Source organism: Mobula birostris, chromosome 14 (assembly GCF_030028105.1).
Source record: "Mobula birostris isolate sMobBir1 chromosome 14, sMobBir1.hap1, whole genome shotgun sequence".
Taxonomy (NCBI): Eukaryota; Metazoa; Chordata; class Chondrichthyes; order Myliobatiformes; family Myliobatidae; genus Mobula; species Mobula birostris.
In genome coordinates this window covers 48,822,258-48,846,910 of record NC_092383.1, presented here as the reverse complement: position 1 = coordinate 48,846,910, position 24,653 = coordinate 48,822,258, and the positions used below count along the sequence as shown (strand labels likewise).

The 24,653-nt window shown below is 44.3% G+C and overlaps 1 protein-coding gene across 2 annotated transcripts in view; it reads left to right on the top strand.

Annotated features, from left to right (window-relative positions):
• LOC140209887 (voltage-dependent L-type calcium channel subunit alpha-1S-like) overlaps positions 1-24,653 on the top strand; it is a 419,288-nt gene that overhangs the window by 379,895 nt on the left and 14,740 nt on the right. For both annotated transcript variants that reach the window (XM_072278518.1, XM_072278519.1), the window contains 2 exons: positions 15,219-15,325; positions 16,684-16,787. In XM_072278518.1, the coding sequence (XP_072134619.1) occupies positions 15,219-15,325; positions 16,684-16,787 (211 nt within the window). The remainder of the gene's footprint in view (positions 1-15,218; positions 15,326-16,683; positions 16,788-24,653) is intronic.

Sequence of the window (24,653 nt, the reverse complement as noted above, 5' to 3'; positions counted from 1 at the left end):
TGCCCAAACAGTCACATACACTCGTACGTAGACACGCAGACTCATAGACACACATATGCACTATGGAGACAAGTGTGTGCATGCGCGCGCACACACACACACACACACACACACACACACACACACACACACACACGTGTGCACAAAATACATCCCACCCCTAAACATTTGCACATATTTCCAGCCCAGTAGTCTATGGTTGGTGTGGATCTGCCCCTGAGAGGTGGGTATTGTGATGTTGACCATTTTCAACGCTGTTTACAGTTGTCCACTGTTGTGCCTTTACTAAGTAGTCCAGTGAAGTTTGGATGGTGAGATTCTGTCATATTCAGCCAGTCTAGAGGCTTTGAGAAGCTAAAGTCAGATGTATCAGTGTTACTGTGGAGTAAAAGGAATTCTGGAGGCATAAGAGAGGAGTTGTCCAGAATTGATTGGGAAAAAAACACTGGCAGGGATGATGGCAGAACAGCAATGGCTGGAATTTCTGGAAGCCATTCGGAAGGCACAGGATATATACATCCTAAAGAGGGAGAGGTATTTTCAAGGCAAGATGACACAACTGTGGCTAGCATAAAAGCCAATAAAAGGGTTACAATAGAGCAAAAACTAGTCGGAAGTTTAGAGGATTGGGAAGTTCTTAAATACCAACAGAAGGGGAGGGAATGTCGACTCAGACCATGAGAGGCCTGCGTTGGGCATTTTCATGCCTTACAAGGCGCAGATTGGAAGTCTGTGTGGGGTGCCACTCCTCGCACAGACTAGAGCAATGTGTGATTAAGTGCCTTGCTCAAGGACACAAACACGCTGCCATAGCTGAGGCTCGAACTGCTGACCTTCAAATCACTAGACGAACGCCTTAACCACTTGGCCACGTGCCCAACAGAAGGCAACTAAAAAAGTCATTAAGAAGGTAAAGATACAAAAGTAAGCTAGCTAATAATATTAAAAGAGGATTTTAAAAGTTTCTTCAGATACATAAAGTGTAAAAGAGAGGTGAGAGTGGATATCAGACCGCTGAAAAATTATGATGGAGAGGTAGTAATAGAAGACAAGGAAATGGCAGATGAACTGAATAAGTATTTTGCATCAGTGTTCATTATTGAAGACACTAGCAGTGTGCTGGAAATTCCAGGTGTCAGGGGTCAGAAGTGTGTGAAGTTACCATTACTAAGGAGAAGGTTTCTTGGGAAACTGAAAGATCTGAATGTATATAAGCACCTGGACCAGATGGTGTCCACCCCAGGGTTCTGAAGGAGGTGGCTGAAGAGAATATAAAGGCATTATTAATGATCTTTCAAGAATCACTAGAACTGGAATGGTTCCAGAAGACTGGAAAATTGCAAACGTCACTCCACTCTTCAAGAAGGGAGAGAAGCAGAAGAAAGGAAGTTATAGGCCAGTTAGTCTGACCTCAGTGGTTGGGAAAATATTGGAGTCAATTGTTAAGAATGTGGTTTTAGGATAATTGGAGGCTGATGATAAAATAGGCCATAGTCAGCGTGGTTTCCTCAAGGGAAAATCTTCCCTGACAAATCTGTTGGAATTCTTTGAAGAAATAACAAGCAGGATAGATAAAGGAGAATCAGTTGATGTTGTGAACTTGGATTTTCAAGCCTTTGACAAAGTGCCACACATGAGGCTGCTTAACAAGCTATGAGCCCATGGTATTACAGTGAAGATTCTTGCATAGATAAAGCAGTGACTGACTGGCAGGAGGCAAAGAGTGGGAATAAAGGGAGCCTTTTCTGGCTGGTTGCCAGTGACTAGTGGTGTTTCACAGGGGAATATGTTGGAACTGATTCTTCTTATGTTAATGATTTAGATGATGGAATTGATGGCTTTGTTGCAATGTTTGCAGATGACATGAAGATAGGTGGAGGGGCAGGTGGTTTTGAAGAAGTAGAAAGGCTAGAAGTACAGACAAATTAAGAGAATGGGTAAAGAAGTGGCAGTTGGAATATAATGTCGGGAGGTGTATGGTCATGCACTTTGGTAGAAGGAATAAAAGGGTTGACTATTTTCTAAATGGAGAGAAAATACAAAAAACTGAGACGCAAAAGGACCTGGGAGTCCTTGTGCAGGGTTCCCTTAAGATTTAATTTGCAGGTTGAGTCTGTGGTGAGGAAGGCATACAGTGTTAGCATTCATTTCAAGAGGACTAGAAAAGAAAAGCAAGGATGTAATGTTCAGACTCTATAAAGAACTTGGAGTATTGTGAGCAGTTTTGGGCCCCTTAGAAAGGATGTGCTGAAACTGAAGAGGGTTCAAAGGAGGTTCACAAAAATGATTCCACGATTGAATAGCTTGTCATATGAAGAGTATTTGATGGCTCTGGGTCTGTATTCACTAGAATTCAGAAGAATGAGGGTGACCTTAGTGAAACCTATTGAATGGTGAAAGGCCTTGATAGAGTGGATGTGGAGAGGATGTTTCCTATGGTGGGAGAGTCAAAGATCACGAGACACAGCCTCAGAATAGAGGGGTGTCCTTTTAGAACAGAGATGAGGGGAAATTACTTTAGCCAGAGAGTGGTGAATATGTGGAAGTCTTTGCCATAGGCAGCTGTGGAGGCCAAGTCTTTATGTATATTTAAGGCAGAGGTTGATAGATTCTTTATTGGTCAGGGCATGAAGGGATACAAGGAGAAGGCAGGAGATTGGGGCTGACGGGGAAAACGTATCAGCCATGAAGAAATGATGGAGCAGACTCGATGGGCCAAGTAGCCTAATCCTGCTCCTATGTCTTATGGTGGTATGGTTTTCAGTATATTGCACCCTACCTGTGGCTCCGCACTGCTGACAAACTATTGCTTGGTGAAGAAGCTGTCCCTTTGGTTGTAGAGTTGGGGACAGTAAAGGTGTAATGCAGCTACAAAAATGTAAGCATGGCTGCTGTGGCCATTGCTAGGGTGGACTTGAACTGGACCGAAACTTCCGGGCGGATAGCTGCAGGGCCCATGACTGAGTGTAAAAAATGAACCAATGGTTAGCAGATTTAAGCACAGAGCCAGATTTTAAAGATTAAGGTGTGGAGGCTGAGGCTGAAGGACAAATGCAGCTGATAGGCTCCGGGACTGGCTTCACTCGCGTCATCGCTGTACTGAATTACATCCATCGATACTTGCGGAAGTCTCCATTTGGCAGCGCATGGAGTAAGACTTTTTTTGTCACAACTCCGTCTTTCACAACTTACTTTCCATTGCTAGATCTGTTTCAAGTTTGAAGGTTTATTATATTTGCTGAAGGATTTATGATTTAATTACGATGGCTGGAACCGAATTAAGGAGTGACAAGACTCTTCCTGAGCCGCAACAAACAGAGAAATTAAAGGAATTTTCTACTTCAGAAAGAATGCTCTGTTTAATAGAAGCTATGAATGTGAAGATCAGTATGGTGGATACCAAAATGGATAAATCGATGAAAGCTAATGAATTGTTTGAAAAAAATTCAGGAATCTTTGAAGAATTTGGAAGATCGATATCAGACGCTTAAGCAGAGTACTCACAGAATTGAAAGGGAATTTGAATTAATGAATCAATCTATTAAAGAACAGGATTTAAAGATGTCTTTTATGGAAAAGAAAATTAATGAGAATACTTCAGAATTATCAAGAATTAAGAAGAAAACAATTGATTTGGAAAGCAGAAATCACAAGATGAATCTACGTATACCTGGTTTGCCTGAAAATAAGGAAACCGGTGAGCCACTAAAGTTTTCTTCGAACATGTTATATTCACTTTTTAGTGACATTCTTGAAGCCTGTCCGATATTGGACAGAGCCCACCGAATTCAGCGTCTTAAACCATCAGCCAAAATTAAACCACGTCCTGTAATTCTCTGTTTGCATTATTTTACAACCAAAGAAGCTATTCTTCGGAATGCAAGGAAAAGGGATTCAATTATAAAATGTTAATAATAAAACAGAAAAAAATATATAAAAAGCCCTATTAGTAGGAAAAACTACCAATTAGCTACCAAGTATTAAATTAAAGGAACAAATCGCCTTATCTTCTTCCCTCAGTCATAAAATGTCCTGAGATCATTTGAACAGAGATACTTAAACCATAAATCTTTCCAAAGGAAAATCAATAATATGCAATAAGGAACAACTCTCCGTCTTCTTTAATTAGTCTCTCAATGAAATATACAAGTGACCTTCATAAATCTTCTTTCCAAAATGCGAATAATATACAAATAGCCAAACAGCCTTTCAGATGGATTATTCAACAGCAGCGTCGGTGACCGTGGCAGGTAAAGCCTGAACAAAATCCAGTGCAGCTTTTGGATCAAAAAAAGTACGAGGAGGAGAATTAGCAGGGAAAATTTTAATTCTTGTCGGGTACCTCAGAGACGGGAAAAGATTTTTATCATATGCTTGTTTCATTACCAGGGCAAATTTTGATCTTTGTTCCATTATCTCTCTTGGATAATCTTCGTAGAAGCGGAGCTCAGATTCCATAAATCTAAAAACTCTCTGTTTTCTTGCCTGTCACATTATTTGATCTTTAATTTTAAAGTGATGAAAACAAACCAGAACAGATCTTGGTTTACTAGAATCCTTCGATTTCGAGATAAATGCCCTGTGTGCCCTTTCTATAGCAGGCGGCTTTGATAGAATGGTAGGAAATAAAGTGTGGAAAAGCTTACCAAAGTAAGCTGTGAGATCTCCATCTTCAGCTCCTTCCTGCAGCCCAACAATTCTTATATTCCTTCGTCAAGACCTAGTTTCCAAGTCTATAATCTTATTTTGATATCTTTCCAAATGAGTTGTAGCTTCAGACAACTCTTGCTTAGTTATCTTTAATTCCTCTTCGTGTGAAATAACTTGAGTTTCCAGGTCTTTAAGTTTTCCCAGAAATGACTTCATTTCATTACTATTCTTTTCCAGTTGGTCTTTAATTGATCCATTCTGATCCTTAAATGAATTCAGTGTCCGAACGATATCTTCAGCCCAGGATGGCATTTCATCAGATCTTTCCTTTTGCACTTTTCCTTTCCCATTACCTTTATCACTAGGTTCAGGTAAATTCTTCCCACTTCTTGTAGACATAAACATATTGATCACCCTCAAGAATCAACAAGTAAAGATTTTAAATTCAAAGCTTAAACTAGGGGGAAAGAAAGAAAACTAAGAGCAGCAGAAAAATACTGCTACTCCATTGGCAAACAGCGGCGGTCCATCAGAGGATCATGGGACAGGAGGCCCAGGGAGAAGGAAGCGGGAGGGAACCCAGAGGATGGGCAAGGGGTTCAGTCAGAGGGAGAGTGAGAGAGTGTGTATAGAAATAAATAACGGATGGAGTACAAGGGGGAAGAGGGCATGATCCTCTCGTATCCCTTTTGCCAATCACCTGTCCAGCTCTTGGCTCCATCCCTCCCCCTCCCGTCTTCTCCTATCATTTTGGATCTCCCCCTCCCCCTCCCACTTTCAAATCTCCTACTAACTCTTCCTTCAGTTAGTCCTGACGAAGGGTCTCGGCCTGAAACGTCGACTGTACCTCTTCCTAGAGATGGCCTGCTGCGTTCACCAGCAACTTTGATGCTTGAATTTCCAGCATCTGCAGAATTCCTCTTGCTTGCGTTTTTAAATTCACTACTGCGAAGCCTCTTCCGGTGATGCCTACACTGAAGAAGTTTAAATCTTCTCTTCGCGAGTTCAGTGGAACCATCTCTCACTGCTCCCCATCTGTAATTTCTTCAGCTCTTCAACTTTTCGACCACATTTTGAATCAGACTTGCTATCACAGCCATATATCCTTTCTTGGAACGTGCCTCCATCCTTTCTTGGAACGTGCCTCCGCTGCCAACTTAATCCAGTTGGCTTTAGGATTCGTTTCCAAGCCTCTCAATTTGGACCTTCTGAGGATCCCAGGTACTCACATTTTATTGACTCTGCCTCTCGTTGCTTCTCCCGTCAAGCTCTGAAGGCGACTCTCTCCACCATGAGGAAGTACTTGGTGTCCCTATCCCAGACCCTTCCACACCTTCGGGACACTTTCTTCGCCGTCTGTAATGGTCCTACCCCTTATTTCATCCTCTGTCGGATCCATGCCTGCAATCGCCATTTTCTTGACTTTGTCACGTTAGGCAAAGATTGCAAGATCCTACATCTGCAGACCCCAGAGCCTGCCGGCCCCAACGCTAGCAGGCATGAACTTTGGATTGCTGCCCCTGCCATCGATCTCGGGAGCTCCAACACCCCAGGGCATATTCAAAACCCGGACTCCAGCAACGACTGTGGAGACATTCAAAGCGATTGCGCAACCACCAACTACGACTCCAGCCTTGAACTCCAGGCCGGGTCTTCATGTGCTGCTATTGTGACTCCCGTCTCCCCTTCCCCCAACACCACTCCGCAGCCCCGTCTTCCTCAGATCCCACCGTCAACTCCTGGGCCCTCAGAAGCTCCATCTTCCTCTCACCCCAGCCCTCCCCTCTCCACTGACACCCCCAGCCTCCCCCTTCCCCCCTCTGATCCCAGCTGTCATCCGTGCTGGGTCTTTACCATCCCCTCCAACCTTCAACTGTCTGAGGCAGAACGCTCTGTCCTCAGTAAGGGCCTCATCTTTGTCCCCCTTCGCCCACACCTCAGCGAGTTCCGTGTTCGCCACGATGCGGAACTTTTCTTCCACTGTCTCTGTCTCCGAGCCTACTTCTTCGGCAAGGACTCTTCCACCCCCACCGATGACCCCTTCTCCCATCTTCAACCCTCCTCTTCTTCATGGACACCCCGCTCTGGATCTCTTTATTGCTAACTGCCAATGGGACAGCAACTGTCTCGACTTCACCGCACCCTGTTCCCATTCCAGCCTTACTCCATCCGAATGCTTTGCTCTCCACTCCCTCCACACTAATCCTAACCTTACTATTAAACTCGCCGATAAGTGGGGTGCTGTTGTAGTCCGGCGTACTGACCTCTACCTTGCCGAGGCACAGCGACAGCTCGTGGATACCTCCTCTTATTTACCCCTCGATCGTGACCCCACTAAGGAGCACCAGGCCATTGTCTCCCACACCATCACCAACTTTATCCGCTCAGGGGATCTCCCATCCACTGCTACCAACCTTATAGTTCCCACACCTCACACTTCCCGTTTCTACCTTCTACCCGAGATCCACAAACCTGCCTGTCCTGGCAAACCTATTGTCTCAGCTTGCTCCTGCCCCACCGAACTCGTTTCTGCATACCTCGACACGGTTTTATCCCCCCTTGTTCAATCCCTTCCTACCTATCTTTGTGACACTTCTCACGCTCTTAAACTTTTCGATGATTTTAAGTTCCCGGGCTGCCACCGCTTTATTTTCACCATGGATGTCCAGTCCCTATATACTTCCATCCCCCATCAGGAAGGTCTCAAAGCTCTACGCTTCTTTTTGGATTCCAGACCTAATCAGTTCCCCTCTACCACCACTCTGCTCCGTCCAGCTGAATTAGTCCTTACTCTTAATAATTTCTCCTTTGGCTTCTCCCACTTCCTCCAAACTAAAGGTGTAGCTATGGGCACTAGTATGGGTCCTAGCTATGCCTGCCTTTTTGTTGGGTTTGTGGAACAATCTATGTTCCGAACCTGGATAATTGGGATCTCTTCTGGGGGAAGTATGACCTGTTCAAAAAGGACAGGTTACACCTGAACCTGAAGGGGACCAATATCCTGGCAGGAAAGTTTAATAGAGCTGTTAGGGAGCGTTTAAACTAATTTGGCAGGGGAATGGGAACTGAAATGACAGAGTGGAGGAAAGGGAAAACAGAAATAAATCTAAGATAGTGAGCAGTAAAGATGTCAGGAAAGACAGGCAGGTGATGGGGCAAGTTTGTAGCCTTTGGGATGAGTTGCAGTGCAATAAAGATGCAGTGAAATCAAAGCAAAAAGTACCAAATACTGGTCTTAAGGTGTTATACTTAAATGCACGCAGCATAAGGAATAAGGTGGATGATCTTGTCGTACAGCTACAGATTGGCAGGTATGATATTGTGGCCATCACTGAGACCTGACTAAAGGATGCATGTCTCTGGGAGCTGAACGTCCAAGGATACACGGTGTATCGGAAGGATAGGAAGGTAGGCAGAGGGGGAGGCGTGGCTTTATTGGTAAGAAATGATATTAAATCATTAGAAAGAGGTGATATAGGATCGGAAGGTGCAGAATCTTTATGGGTTAAGCTAAGAAATTGCAGGGGTAAAAGGACCCTGATGGCAGTTATTTATAGGCCTCCAAACAGCTGCAGGGATATGGACTACAAATTACAATTGGAAATAGAAAAGGCTTGTCAGAAGGGCAGTGTTATGATAATTGTGGGGGATCTTAACATGCGAGTGGATTGGGAAAATCAGGTCGGCACTGGATCTCAAGAGAGAGAATTTGTAGAATGTCTGCGAGATGGCTTTTTAGAACAGCTTGTGGTTGAGCCCACTAGGGGATCGGCTGTACTGGATTGGGTATTGTGTAATGAACCGAAGGTGATTAGAGAGATTGAGGTGAAGGAACCCTTAGGAAGCAGTGATCATAACATGATTGAGTTCACTGTGAAATTTGAAAAAGAGAAGCCGAAATCTGACGTGTCGGTATTTCAGTGGAGTAAAGGAAGTGGCATGAGAGAGGAACTGGCCAAAGTTGACTGGAAAGGGACACTGGCGGGAAAGACAGCAGAGCAGCAGTGGCTGGAGTTTATGCGAGAAGTGAAGAAGGTGCAAGACAGGTATATTCCAAAAAAGAAGAAATTTTCGAGTGGAAAAAGGATGCAACCGTGGTTGACAAGAGAAGTCAAAGCCAAAGTTAAATCAAAGGAGAGGGCATACAAGGAAGCAAAAATTAGTGGGAAGACAGAGGATTGGGAAGTTTTTAAAACCTTACAAAAGGAAACCAAGAAGGTCATTAAGAGGGAAAAGATAACTATGAAAGGAAGCTAGCAAATAATATCAAAGAGGATACTAAAAGCTTTTTCAAGTATATAAAGAGTAAAAGACAGGTGAGAGTAGATGTAGGACCGATAGAAAATGATGCTGGAGAAATTGTAATGGGAGATAAGGAGATGGCAGAGGAACTGAACGAGTATTTTGCATCAGTCTTCACTGAGGAAGACATCAGCAGTATACCAGACACTCAATGGTGGCAGGAAAGAGAAGTGTGCGAGTCACAATTACGACAGAGAAAGTTCTCAGGAAGCTGAATAGCCTAAAGGTAGATAAATCTCCCGGACCAGATGGAATGCACCCACGTGTTCTGAAGGAAGTAGCTGTGGAAATTGCGGAGGCATTAGTGATGATCTTTCAAAAGTCAATAGATTCTGGCATGGTTCCGGAGGACTGGAAGATTGCAAATGTCACTCCGCTATTTAAGAAGGGGGCAAGGAAGCAAAAAGGAAATTATAGACCTGATAGCTTAACATCGGTGGTTGGGAAGTTGTTGGAGTCGATTGTCAAGGGTGAGGTTACAGAGTACCTGGAGGCATATGACAAGATAGGCAAAACTCAGCATGGATTCCTTAAAGGAAAATCCTGCTTGACAAACCTATTACAATTTTTTTGAGGAAATTACCAGTAGGCTAGACAAGGGAGATGCAGTGGACGTTGTATATTTGGATTTTCAGAAGGCCTTTGACAGGGTGCCACACATGAGGCTACTTAACAAGATAAGAGCCCATGGAATTACGGGAAAGTTACATACGTGGATAGAGCGTTGGTTGATTGGCAGGAAACAGAGAGTGGGAATAAGGGGATCCTGTTCTGGTAGGCTGCTGGTTACCAGTGGTGTTCCACAGGGGTCCGTGTTGGGGCCGCTTCTTTTTACATTGTACACCAACGATTTGGATTATGGAATAGATGGCTTTGTGGCTAAGTTTGCTGATGATACGAAAATAGGTGGAGGGGCTGGTAGTGCTGAGGAAACGGAGAGTCTGCAGAGAGACTTGGATAGATTGGAAGAATGGGCAGAGAAGTGGCAAATGAAGTACAAAGTAGAAGGGTCAGAGCTGTCTCTATTTCCTGAGGAGACTGAGGTCCTTTAACATCTGCTGGACGATGCTGAGGATGTTCTACGAGTCTGTGGTGGCCAGTGCTATCATGTTTGCTGTTGTCTGCTGGGGCAGCAGGGTGAGGGTGGCAGACACCAACAGAATCAACAAACTCATTCGTAAGGCCAGTGATGTTGTGGGGATGGAACTGGACTCTCTCACGGTGGTGGCTGAAAAGAGGATGCTGTCTAAGTTGTATGCCATCTTGGTCAATGTCACCCATCCTCTACATAATGTACTGGGTAGGCAAAGGAGTATATTCAGTCAGAGACTCATTCCACCGAGATGCAGCACCGAGCATCATAGGAAGTCATTCCTGCCTGTGGCCATCAAACATTACAACTCCTGAGGCAAGGGGAGAAAAAAACCAGAGGACATGGGTTAAGGGTGAGGGGGGAAAGTCTAAGGGGAACATTAGGGGGGGCTTCTTCACACAGAGAGTGGTGGGAGTATGGAATGAGCTGCCAGACGAGGTGGTAAATGCGGGTTCTTTTTTAACATTTAAGAATAAATTGGACAGATACATGGATGGGAGGTGTATGGAGGGATATGGTCCGTGTGCAGGTCAATGGGACTAGGCAGAAAATGGTTCGGCACAGCCAAGAAGGGCCAAAAGGCCTGTTTCTGTGCTGTAGTTTCTATGGTTTCTATGGTTTCATCCCTTGGAAGGTCAGACATCCTGAGCCAATAGGCTGGTTCTGGACTTATTTCATAATTTACTGGCATAATTTACATATTACTATTTAACTATTTATGGTTCTATTACTATTGATTATTTATGGAGCAACTGTAACGAAAACCAATTTTCCCCGGGATTAATAAAGTATGACTATGACTATGACAATGCTGGAAAGTGTATGGTTATGCACTTTGGCAGAAAAAATAAACGGGCAGACTATTATTTAAATGGGGAAAGAATTCGAAGTTCGGAGATGCAACGGGACCTTGGAGTCCTCGTACAGGATACCCTTAAGTTAACCTCCAGGTTGAGTCAGTAGTGAAGAAGGCGAATGTAATGTTGGCATTCATTTCTAGAGGAATAGAGTATAGGAGCAGGGATGTGATGTTGAGGCTCTATAAGGCGCTGGTGAGACCTCACTTAGAGTACTGTGGGCAGTTTTGGTCTCCTTGTTTAAGAAAGGATACGCTGACGTTGGAGAGGGTACAGAGAAGATTCACTAGAATGATTCCGGGAATGAGAGGGTTAACATATGAGGAACATTTGTCCGCTCTTGGACTGTATTCCTTGGAGTTTAGAAGGATGAGGAGAGACCTCATAGAAACATTTCAAATGTTGAAAAACATGGACAGAGTGGATGTGGCAAAGTTGTTTCCCATGATGGGGGAGTCTAGTACGAGAGGGCATGACTTAAGGATTAAAGGGCACCCATTCAGAACAGAAATGTGAAGAAATTTTTTTAGTCAGAGGGTGGTGAATCTATGGAATTTGTTGCCACGGGCAGCAGTGGAGGCCAAGTCATTGGGTGTATTTAAGGCAGAGATTGATAGGTATCTGAGTAGCCAGGGCATCAAAGGTTATGATGAGAAGGTGGGGGAGTGGGACTAAATGGGAGAATGGATCAGCTCATGATAAAATGGCGAAGCAGACTCAATGGGCCGAATGGCCGACATCTACTCCTTTGTCTTATGGTCTTATTCTGGTATCTGTCCCCCACTTTTCCTTCGCTACATTGACGACTGCATTGGTGTTGCTTCCTGCACGCATGCTGAACTCGTTGACTTCATTAACTTTGCCTCCAACTTTCACCCTGCCCTCAAGTTTACCTGGTCCATTTCCGACACCTCCCTCCCCTTTCTAGATCTTTTTGTCTCTGTCTCTGGAGACAGCTTATCCACTGATGTCTACTATAAGCCTACTGACTCTCACAGCTATCTGGACTATTCCTCTTTTCACCCTGTCTCTTGCAAAAATGCCATCCCCTTCTCGCAATTCCTCCGTCTCCGCCACATCTACTCTCGGGATGAGACTTTTCATTCCAGGTCGAGGGAGATGTCCTCCTTTTTTAAAGAAAGGGGCTTCCCTTCCTCCACCATCAACTCTGCTCTCAAACGCATGTCCCCCATTTCACACACATCTGCTCTCACTCCATCCTCCCGCCACCCCACTAGGAATAGGGTTCCCCTGGTCCTCACCTACCACCCCACCAGCCTCCGGGTCCAACATATTATTCTCCGTAACTTCAGCCACCTCCATCGGGATCCCACCACTAAGCACATCTTTCCCTCCCCCCCCCCCGCTTTCCGCAGGGATCACTCCTACGCGACTCCTTTGTCCATTCGTCCTCCCCCATCCCTCCCCACCCCTCCCCACTAATCTCCCTCCTGACACTTATCCTTGTAAGCGGAACAAGTGCTACACATGCCCTTACACTTCCTCCCTTACCACCATTCAGGGCCCCAGACAGTCCTTCCAGGTGAGGCGACACTTCACCTGTGAGTTGGCTGGGGTGATGTACTGTGTCCGGTGCTCCCGATGTGGCCTTCTATATATTGGCGAGACCCGACACAGACTGGGGGACCGTTTTTCTGAACACCTACGCTCTGTCCGCCAGAGAAAGCAGGATCTCCCAGTGGCCACACATTTTAATTCCACATCCCATTCCCATTCTGATATGTCTATCCACGGCCTCCTCTACTGTAAAGATGAAGCCACACTCAGGTTGGAGGAACAACACCTTATATTCCGTCTGGGTAGCCTCCAACCTGATGGCATGAGCATTGACTTCTCTAACTTCCGCTACTGCCCCACCTCCCCCTCGTACCCCATCCGTTATTTATTTTTATACACACATTTGTTTTCTCACTCTCCTTTTTTTCCCTCTGTTCCTTGCCCATCCTCTGGGTTCCCCCCCCCTTTTCCTTCTCCCTGGGCCTCCTGTCCCATGATCCTCTCGTATCCCTTTTGCCTATCACCTGTCCAGCTCTTGGCTCCATCCCTCCCACTCCTGTCTTCTCCTATCATTTTGGATCTCCCCCTCCCCCTCCCACTTTCAAATCTCTTACTAACTTTTCCTTCAGTTAGTCCTGACGAAGGGTCTCGGCCTGAAATGTTGACTGTACCTCTTCCTAGAGATGCTGCCTGGCCTGCTGCATTCACCAGCAACTTTGATGTGTGTTGCTTGAATTTCCAGCATCTGCAGAATTCCTCTTGCTTAAGAATTCGGTTTTAGTTTCGTAGATTTTTTGAGTTAAATAATTTTATTCTTTCTAGTAATACCCATCTGAATTTTTTGAAACCATCAATTTTGGATAAGGCCTTTTTAATTTGGAAAACCAAGGGAATAATAACTTTTTCAGATTTGTTTTTAGGGGACTGTTTAATGTCTTTTTCTCAGTGGATAATTATGATTCATCTAATGTACACTTTTTTAGATATTTACAAATTAGGAATTTTTTACATGGTTTGTTGCCAAATTACTCTTCTGCTTATCCACCTAATATGACAGACGCTTCTTTTCAGTTTAAACCATTTCAAAAAGGGTTGATAGCTATAATCTATAAACGGTTATTGAACTCACGAATGATATCTAATGATAAAATTAAACACGCTTGGGAATCGGAACTTCAGGAGTCATTTTCAGATAACCAATGGAGTAAAATTTTTCATTTGGTTAACAACTCATCTATTTGTGCCCGTCATTCCTTGATACAGTTCAAGGTAGTACATCGAACCCATATGTCGAAGGATAAACTAGCACGTATTTTCTCCAATATCAATCCTATTTGTGACAGATGTAATATTGAGGTGGCCACTTTAACTCATATGTATTGGTCTTGTATAAAGCTAGGTAACTTTTGGAGAGATGTTTTTAAAGTACTATCCGAAGTTTTGGATCTGGATCTACAACCTAATTTGCTTACGGCAATTTTTGGGATTATCCCATCGGAAGCAGGAAATATTCCTGTTTCTGCTCAACGTATGATAGCCTTTTTGACCTTACTGGCTAGGAGAGCCATTTTATTGAAGTGGAAGGATTCTAATCCACCTACAGTCTTTTATTGGCTCTCCTCCATTATATCCTGTTTAAGTTTAGAAAAAATAAGTCGGACATTTGATACAGCCTTTAAATTTGAGCAAATCTGGCGACCCTTTATCCAATATTTTCATTTAATCTGATTTATTACTCTTTCAATCTTTTTTCTTGAAGTTTTAGATTTGATCAAAAAGTCTGTCTTTCTTTTTTTTTGGTTGTATCCTCAAAATGGACTACCCAGTTCCTTTTTTTTCTATAGTGTAGTGGGTTTTTTTTTTCTTTTCATTTAAAACCCAATGTTATTCTTTTTCTTCATAAACTGATAAGAGCAGAATTGTAATTTTCATTTTGTTTATTATATATTTTATACTAGTTCAACAATATCTATGATGTTGACAATGTCTATCCTAATCTCGGTTTATATTATTACTGATATATATATTTGAAATAATTCTCCTCTTGATTATATTTATGCTCCTTTTAAATCAATAAAAAGACTAAAAAAGAAAAAAGAAAGAAAGAAAGACACTTGCATCAGGGCTGAATTGGCTCTGGAGCTGTGGCCTGCAGCCATTGGGTTCCTGGACCACGTCAGCTCTGAACTAGCTCCAGGGCCATGGCCTATAGCCATCAACACTCACATCGAGGTTGAACTGGCTCCGAGGCTGTGTCCTGCAGCCATCGACACTCACGTTAGGGTTGAACTCGCTCCAGGAACATGGCCTGCAGCCATTGGGTTCCTGGACCGCGTCAGCGCTGAACTGGCTTTGGGAACACGGCCTGCAGCCATCGACACTCATGTCAGCGGTACACTGGCTCCGGCGCCATGGCCTGCAGCCATTGGGTTCCTGGAACGCGTTAACGCTGCACTGGTCCGGGGCCATGGCCTGCAGCCATTGGGTTCCTGGACTCCTTGATGCTGAACGTGGGCTCACTCTGGGGTCTCGGGTTCATGGTTTTATCGTTTGCATGATTCATGCTTTTTTGCACTTTGTGTGTTTGTCGGTCTTTGTGATGTGGGGTTTCATGGATCCTATTGGTTTCTCTGTTTTGTGGCTGCCTGTAAGAAGATGAATCTCAAAGTTGCTAAACGTGCTTTGATAATAAATGTATTTTGAACTTTGACATTTCCGGTGGTGTCCGAAGGGGTGTTCACTCCTCGTGTGTCCAGCATTCCTGTTTCATTACTGTGACTCTCCTCACCCCATTGCAGATTTTACTACGAAGATGAATTTGAAAAAGAAATTGCGACATTTGACACCAGTGATGAGCTGGATGTCCGACTGATCCAGCCCAGGCAGCTGTCTGTCCCAGCAACAGGTCAGTAAACTGTAGTGTCCGCAAGATTCAATAAATTAATAAATATTTTTCCCAAAGAATGAAGATGAATTGATAGGAGTATATAAAATTATGAGGGGTATAGATAGGGTAAATGCAAGCAGGCTTTTTCCACTGAGGTTGTGTAAGACAATCATGGATTAAGGGTGAAAGGTGAAATGTTTAAGGGGAACATGAGGGGAATTTTTCACTCAGAGGGTGGTACAGGTTTGGAATGGCCTGTCAGTGGAAGTGGTGGAAGCGGGTTTGATTTCAACATTTAAGAGAAGTACATAGAAAGCAGTATAGAGGGCTATGGTCCAGATAAAGGTTGATGGGCCTAGGCAGAATAAGGTTGCCACAGACTTGATGGGCCAAAGAGCCAGTTTCCCTGCTGTAGTGCTCTATGACTCTAAAATAATGAGGTAGTGTTCGTGGACTGTTACAGAAATCTGATGGCAGAGGGGAGAAGAAGCTGTTCCTAAAATATTGAGTGTGTGTCTTCAGGTTCCTGTATCTCCTCCCTGATGGTAGCAATGAGACAAGGGCATGTTCTGGGTAATGGGGGTTCTTCATGATGGATGCTGCCTTCTTGAGGAATCCCCTTTGAAAGGTGTCCTTGGTGGTGGGGAGGCTAGTGCCCATGATGGATCTAGCTGGGTCTATAAGCCTCTGCAGCTTTTTTCAATCCATTTTAAGAGAGATTTGGTTAAATACATGGATGGGAGGGGTATGGTCCAAGCGCAGGTCGATGGGACTAAGCAGAATAACAAGTTTGGCATGGACTAGATAGGTTAAAGAGCCTATTTCTGTAGCTTCGTGTCACCCTCTGGTACAGAGAGGCCACTGCACAGGATCGGAAAAAGCTGCATACTCAGCCAGCTCCTTCCAGGACACCTTGGCAGCATGCATTATTAAGGATGCCCATCATCTGGGGCATACCCTCTTGTCATTGCTACCATCAGGGAGAAGGTACAGGAGTCTGAAGACACATACTCAGCGTTTCAGGAACAGCTTCTTTCTGAATGGACAATGAACCCGTGTACACAACCTCACTATTTTTATGTATAGACTAAAAGTGATAGATTAAGGGCAAAAGGTGAAATATTTAAGGGGAATGTGGGGGAACTTTATCATACAAAGGGTGGTGAGAATGTGGAACGAGCTGCCAGTGGAAGTGGTGGATGTGGGTTCAGTTGTAACATTTGAGAGAAGTCTGGATAAATACAGGGATGGGAGGGGTGTAAGGGCTCTGCTCCGGGTACGGGTTGATGGGACTATGCAGTTTAATCGTTTAGTATGGACTGGATGGGCCAAAGGGCCTGTTTCTGAACTCCATGAAAATGTTCTGCCTTCTCTAGGGTGGAAGCTGAACTACCCGGTGCGCCACGTTACCCCAGAAAAATCAGGGACGGCACAACAGCAAGAGGGGCAACTCCTGGGTCAACACTGCCCTGATGAAGAGGTAAAGGGACACAAGAATAGAATGTCTTCAGCTATCTGTACGTCACTCGCAGGGAGAGAGTTAAGTTGTTTCTACGTCACAGGTAGACGGGGTGGTGAAGAAGGCTTCTGGCACACTAGGAGTTCACATTTCAGTTGTACAAGACATTGGTAAGGGTGCACCTTAAGTACAATCGATTCCAGTCCAATTAATTGGCTGCCCAATTAGCCAGTTTCATGGAAAAAAGTAAAAAAAAGACAAACTGAGTAACAAATTATGTATTTAAATAAAATGCACAACGAATTAGAACACAGTACTATAAAACTGTGTATTAGTTCCCAATAGTTATTGACGAAGGAATTCATCCAGTGTATGCAATGAACAAGTAGTAAAATGGATTCAGCAGTGGCTGGATGGGAGATGCCAGAGAGTAGAGGTGGATAACTGTTTGTCAGATTGGAGGCCGGTGACTAGTGGTGTGCCTCAGGGATCTGTACTGGGTCCAATGTTGTTTGTCATGTATATTAATGATCTGGATGATGGGGTGGTAAATTGGATTAGTAAATATGCAGATGATATTAAGATAGGTAGAGTTGTGGATAATGAAGTAGGTTTTCAAAGCTTGCAGAGAGATTTAGGCCAGTTAGAAGAGTGGGCTGAAAGATGGCAGATGGAGTTTAATGCTGATAAATGTGACGTGCTACATTTTGGTAGGACTAACCAAAATAGGACATACATGGTAAATGGTAGGGCATTGAAGAATGCAGTAGAACAGAGGGATCTAGGAATAATGGTGCATAGTTCCCTGGAGGTGGAATCTCATGTGGACAGGGTGATGAAGAAAGCTTTTGGTAAGCTGGCCTTTATAAATCAGAGCATTGAGTATAGGAGTTGGGATGTAATGTTGAAATTGTACAAGGCATTGGTGAGGCCAAATTTGGAATATTGTGTACAGTTCTGGTCACCGAATTATAGGAAAGATGTCAACAAAATAGAGAGAGTACAGAGAAGATTTACTAGAATGTTACCTCGGTTTCATCACCTAAGTTACAGAGAAAGGTTGAACAAGTTGGGTCTTTATTCTTTGGAACATAGAAGGTTGAGGGGGGACTTGATAGAGGTGTTTTAAGTTCTGAGGGGGATAGATAGAGTTGACGTGGATAGGCTTTTTCCATTGAGAGTGGGAGAGATTCAAACAAGAGGACATGAGTTGAGAGTTAAAGGGCAAAAGTTTAGGGGTAACATGAGGGGGAACATCTTTACTCAGAGAGTGGTAGCTATGTGGAACGAGCTCCCAGCAGCAGTGGTTGAGGCAGGTTCGATGTTGTCATTTAAAGTTAAATTGGACAGCTATATGGACAGGAAAGGAATGGAGGGTTATGGGCTGGGTGCAGGTCGGTGCGACTAGGTGAGAATAAGAGTTCGGCACGGACTAGAAGGGCCGAGATGGCCTGTTTCCGTGCTGTAATTGTTATATGGTTATAAGATCACCACAGACACTTAGTGCAGATAATGGACTGACTTCATACAATGCTTACGACGATTGCATCCTCCAAATCTTCATTTTCATTGTAACATTCAAGATGAATGTCGATACCTTCAAATTCTTCGTAATTCCTACCTTGTTGAAGTAGTGAAATCATTTCATTGGCATGAGCAGAACAGTTCTGAATTGTCTTACAACTTGCTTCTCACCAACAATAGGTGACAAAGATCACTGCTCACGCTACTATACCAAAGATCCTTCCAGTAGGATAGTGGCACACCCAGACACAGCAGTCACTCCAGGTCCAATCGTGGACCACGTGGGTTTTCCCCAGGTGCTCTGGTTTCCTCCCACAGTCCAGAGATGTACCAGATGGGTTAGTTGGTCATTGTAAATTGTCTCATGGTTAGGTTGGGGTTAAATCAAGTTTGTTGGGAGTTGCTGATGTGTGCTTCTCAAAGGGCCAGAAGAGCTGACTCAATAGGTACATATGATGTCAGAGAAATGTATACAAGAATTGAAAATACACTTGGACTAAGATGTTAATTGTCTTGTGCTATCACCAGTGGGATCATCAGTTGATCTGCCACCTGTCTTCAGTAGTTTCGGCCTGCTTATGATCAAGACTCCCTCGAGATGGTGGGCCAGCAGTGCTAAAGCACCACCTCCCACTGGTGGGCTTAAGAACTTGGCATCTGCCTCTATCAGAGTTGTTAGTTGCTTCCATCTAACAGATGGTCTACTCTTCAGGGTTCTATGCAACTACTGAAGGGTTTGCAAAAGATGGATACACTGTCCGACTATCTGCCCCTCTGGACGTACTTGGTCCACACCCATGATGATCCTGTCTCTGCTGCCTCAGCTACAACCCTGCTGGTTGACTTGATCTCTCTTCTAGTGAAGCCAAGGACACGCAGCCATTTCTGGAAGTGAATGCAATAAAGCCATGACAACCTACTTCGAATGGATAGCATGAGACCTTCCACCCTCTGTCTCTGCACTCTGATCTTAATTCTGCATACTTGGTTAACTTACGCTCATGGGCTTCTTCGATGTTGTCTTCCCAGGAGACTGTGAGTTCACCAATAACCAATTCTCTACTGGTGTCAGACCATACGATTATATCTGGATGCAATGTGGTGAAAGCTATTTGCTCCGGGAAACTGCCTTTCCCATCCAGGTTGGCCTTGACATACCAATCATTGGCTGAAGAAAGTATGCTTGATCGTGGGCTTGTGCTGTACACCCTTGACGTAGAGCCTTCTTTCACAAATGATATGCAATGTTCTGTGCAGCATGGGGCATGAGATAAGTTGTGCTGCAGTACTCTCTGCTCAACCACTCCTGTTACGTGTTAATGTGTTTTACTGAAACGGGGCTGCACGAGGACACACCTGATCAAAACTTTTCCATGGATGGCTTCCAGACCGTTCGGGCTGACCAGAAGTGCACTGAGAGCGGTAAGCGTAAAGGAGTTGGGGGCTTGCTGTTCTGGTTAACAACAAATGGTGCAATCCTGGTCATATTATGATCGAGGAACGTGTTTATAGACCGGATATTGAACTTTTTGCCGTTGGACTCTGGCCATATTCCACCAAGATACAACACTGGGCGTCATGGGAGGTTGTTCCTGCCTGTGGCCATCGAACTTTGCAGCTCCTCCCATGGAGGGTCAGACACCCTGTGCCAATAGGCTGGTCCTGGACTTATTTCCATCTGGCATAGTTTGCATATTGTTGTTTGATTGTTTGTGGTTCTTGTATTGCTATATTTATGCTCTATTTTTGGTTGGTGTGGCTGTAACGAAACCCAATTTCCCTCAGGATCAGTAAAGTATATCTATCTATCTACAACCTTGAGAACATTGTTATGTCTCTAGGTGTACATGCCGCTGGAAAGATTGACTCTGCATGCACCCACTCCCTTCTCGCCACAAGCAGCACACCTGTCTGTCTTACCTTCATACCAGGTGCTGAGGTTGGCAGGTGTTGGGAGCAGGTCGTACGCTGCTCTGCATAGAAAAGAAATACGGAGCAGTTCCATCTGCCACAGAACATTCCAAGATAGATGTCATTGTTCAATACTTTCCCACCAGGTCCAAACCCCTTGTTTGACCAGGCCAGCTGTTTTAGTTAACCCCTTATCCTCTTCTACTTCTCGTATTTCTTGTGTTACAAGCTCACCACATTCCTTACCTGTGGAAGATGACCACCACTTGTGGGTTGTCCATCCAAGTTCCTGGTGGCCTAGCTGGGTAGCCCCAACCATCTCCTTGTGCTTCAACCTAGACTCTGCCTCATCAACTGCTACATGGGCTGACCCCTTCCTGCCTGATCTCACATCCGGCTGGATGCGTTAGTTGGTCATTGTAAATTGTCTCATGATTAGGTTGGGGTAAATCAGGTTTGTTGGGAGTTGCTGAGGTGGTGCTTCTCAAAGGGCCAGAAGGGTTGACTCAATAGGTCAATAGGCACATATAATGTCAGAGAAATGTATACAATATACATCCTGAAATTCTTTTTCTTCACAAACATCCACAAAAACAGTGGAATGCCCCAAAGAATGATTGACAGTTAAACATTAGAACCCCAAAGCCCCCTCCCAGCTCCCCCCTCCCATGCATAAGCAGCAGCAAGGCAACAACCCCCCCCCACAGCAAAATATGCATTGGCACCATCCACCGAGAAATCAAGCATGTAGCAAAGCACAGACTTGCAGTACCCCAAAGACTACTCGTTCACCCGGTAATTCAACATACCACAGGCTCTCTCTCTCCCTAATAAGGGAAAAAAGGGTGTCCCCGTTTCACAGCGAGAGGGGAGATGTAACAAAGCAACCCGCTGACTTATGCTGTTAAAAGTCTGTTTAATCGCTTTTTCCAAGCTCTGCACTGAGGAAGTTGGCCCAGAAAGACTCAGGTCTCTGGACACATAGCCCATGGCAGCTAACCCACTGCTCCTAATGTTCCGCGTTCTCCCGTGACGCCTCAATCAAGGGGACTGGCCCAGAATCAGCCCATCTCCAGAGCCACAAAAATCCGGCACCCTGAAGGCGCACTAGTCTTCCAGTCTGCATCCTTGGTATAACAAGAAGTGGCCGGTCGTGAAGCCCTGAGAGTGGGTCCCAGTCCTGCAAAGAACTGAGGTCAGAGTGTAACTCCAGATCAGGGTATTCAAAAGAATCTTGAAAAGGCAAAAAAGATACCTAAGATAGAAATAGAGCTGTTTCCGAAGATGCAAGCAAAGGAGTTGCCATTTAGCGCCTCCGTACTCCACACAGTATGGCTAAAAAAAACTGTTCCTGAACCTGGTGGTGTGGGTCCTGAGGCCCTTGTATCTTCTTCCTGATGACAGCAGTGAGAAGAGAGCATGGCCTGGATGATGGGGGTCCATGATGATGGATGCTGCTTTCCTGTGACAGCGCTCCATGATGATGGATGCTGCTTTCCTGTGACAGCGCTCCATGTAGATGTGCTCAATGGTGGGGAGGACAACCTGTGATGGAATGGCTGTATTCATTACTTTTTGTAGGATTTTCTATTCAAGGTAATTCCATACCAGGCCGTGATGCAACCAGTCAGTACACTCCTCACCATACATCTATAGAAGTTTGTCAAAGTTTTAGGTGACATGCCACATTATTGCAAACTTCTGTTTTGCTTTAATTGGAAAAATTTAATAGGAACCTGAGAGGCAACTTTGTCAGCATTGGAAGGAGCTGCAAGAGGAAGCAGTTGAGGCAAGTACATTAACAACATTTACTAGGTAAATACAGGTGTTCTGGATCCGTGGAACAAGAACGACAATGGGGGTATTATGAGTAAACATTTTTACTGGCTCATGTTAGTCACGGTACATGCTGGGCAACTTATAATGTGGGAGCAACAAATTGGACCCGCTGAGACAAAGAACAGATGCCCAGAAGAGAGAGCCTTCCCACACATAGGAGTCGCCAGGCAACGAACTGGACCAGCTGAGACGAAGAAGAAGCGCCCAGAAGAGAGTGTTTTTGATACGCCAATCAATTTAGCACGTGATCCATCGTTATATGGTACACCAGGTTCAGAGGACGCCACCATAGTGTAGTGATCAGCTTGGGGCTTCAGAGATCAATCTTAGCATCCGCTGTCAGGACTTTGTAAATTCCTTCCCGTGAGCCCATGGGTTTCTTCCGATATTCCAAAGACGTACCAGTTAGTAGGCTAATTGGTCATTGTAAATTGTCTTTTGATTAGCCTAGGGTTAAATCAGTGGGTTGCTGGCTGCGTGACTCAAAAGCCAGAAAGGCCTATACCACGCTATACCCCTAAACAAACCAAACAAATGGAACTAGCTTGGATAGCAATCTTGGTCAACAGTAGGGCTGAAGGGCCTGTGTGCATGCTGTTTCACACCATGCGAAGAGTTGCACTGCACTCAGAACAGGACTCCCAGGCATAGTTCACTCCTCCACAATCCTCCCCACTGCTATCGGACCTTGTGAAGGACCATTTATGATTTATGTATTTCTTTAGATACAGCGTGGAATAGACTCTTCCAGCCCCTCGAGCCGCACTGCTCAGTAAATCCCCATTTAACCCTAGCCTATTTATAATGGCCAGTTGACCTACCAGTATGGCTTTGGACTATGGTAGGAAACTGGAGCACCCGGAGAATGTCAGATGAAGAATCCTCTAACCATATTGTCAAAGTTCAAAGTACGTATATGTCACCATATACTACCCTGAGATTCATTTTCTTGCAGGCATTTACAAGAGAACAGAGAAATACAATAGAATCAATAAAAAACTACACACTAACAAAGATTTGCAAACAACCAACATGTCAATAAAAATAAAAAATAACACTGAGAACATGAGTTGTAGAGTCCTCGAAAGTGAGTCTGTAGGTTGTGTAGCAGGTCATTATTGAGGTGAGTGAAGTTATTCACACAGGTTCAGGAGCCTGGTGGTTGAAAGGTAATAATCCCATGACATGTATGACTGATATTAAACCTAATTCAGACTCTGATTCTAACTGTGGCATGAGACCCAGGGCCTCTGTACCTCCTGTTCAATGTCCTGTGGAGACTGAGAGACGTGACCATGAACATGGAAACTCAATCCCACTGCAGTTTATTATTGAGTGATGTTTGTGGCTGGAGAACTTGTTTAATTTGACATTGCTCCATGACCACATTTGGAATATTATGATCAGTTTTGGTCCCCATATCCAAGAAAGGATGTCCTGGCACTAGAGAGGGCACAGAGCAGATGTACAAGAATTATCTTGGGAATTAAAGGGTTAATGTCTGGGCTTGTACTAGGTGGAATTTAGAAGAATGAGGAAGGGGCCTAGTGGACGTGGAGAGGATGTTTCCTCTCATGGGGAATCAGACCAGCCTCAGAATAGAAGGATCTCCATTTATGCTTTATACTTTATTGTCGCCAAACAATTGATACAAGAATGTACAATCATCACAGCAATATTTGATTCTGCGCTTCCCGCTCCCTGGATTACAAATCGATAGTAAATATTAAAAATTTAAATTATAAATCATAAATAGAACAGAGATGAGGAATTTCTTTAGCCGGAGGGTGGTGAATCTGTGGAATTTTTTGCCACAGATGGGCATGGAGGCAAAGTCATTGGATATATTTAAAGCAGAGTGTGGCAAGCTCTTGAGTAAAGATGTCAAAGGTTATAGTGAGAAGGCAGGAAAATGGGGTTGAGAGGGATAATAAATCAGCCATTTATCTTGTGGTTTCCATTTCCTATTCTCACTGGAAGGTCAGAACATTAACAGCTCCCAAGTCTGCTCTTGACTTGCTCCTTGACCTTTCCATCAGTCCCACTGAGAACCTCACCCCAAGTTTTAGTGTCACCTGGAAACACTGGGCAGGTCAAGTGGCATCTAGGGGAATTGAAACAAAATTAGTTTTTTCGTTCAGTACAAATTCAAATTCAAGTTTATTGTCATTCATCCCTACATATGTATATTGCTAAACAAAACAATGTCCATCCAGAGTAAGTTGCACACAACACAGTACATGTAACTCACACCAGTAGCTCTTCATATGCGCTGAAGATGCTAAAAGCTTTTTTTTTAGTATATAAAGGGTAAAAGAGAGTCGAGGGTAGACATAGGACCAATAGAAAATGACGCTGGAGATATTGTAATGACTTAGAGATGGCAGAGTAACTGAATGTGTATTTTGCATCAGTCTACACAGTGGAAGACGTCTGCAGTATACCGGACATTCATAAGTGTCAGGGAAGTGAAGTACGTGCAGTGGAAATTACGACTGAGAAGGTGCTCAGGAAGCTTAGTGGTCTGAGGGTAGATAAATCTCTTGGACCTGATGGAATGCACCCTCGGGTTCTGAAGGAAGTAGCTGGAGAGATTGCAGGGGTGTTAACGAT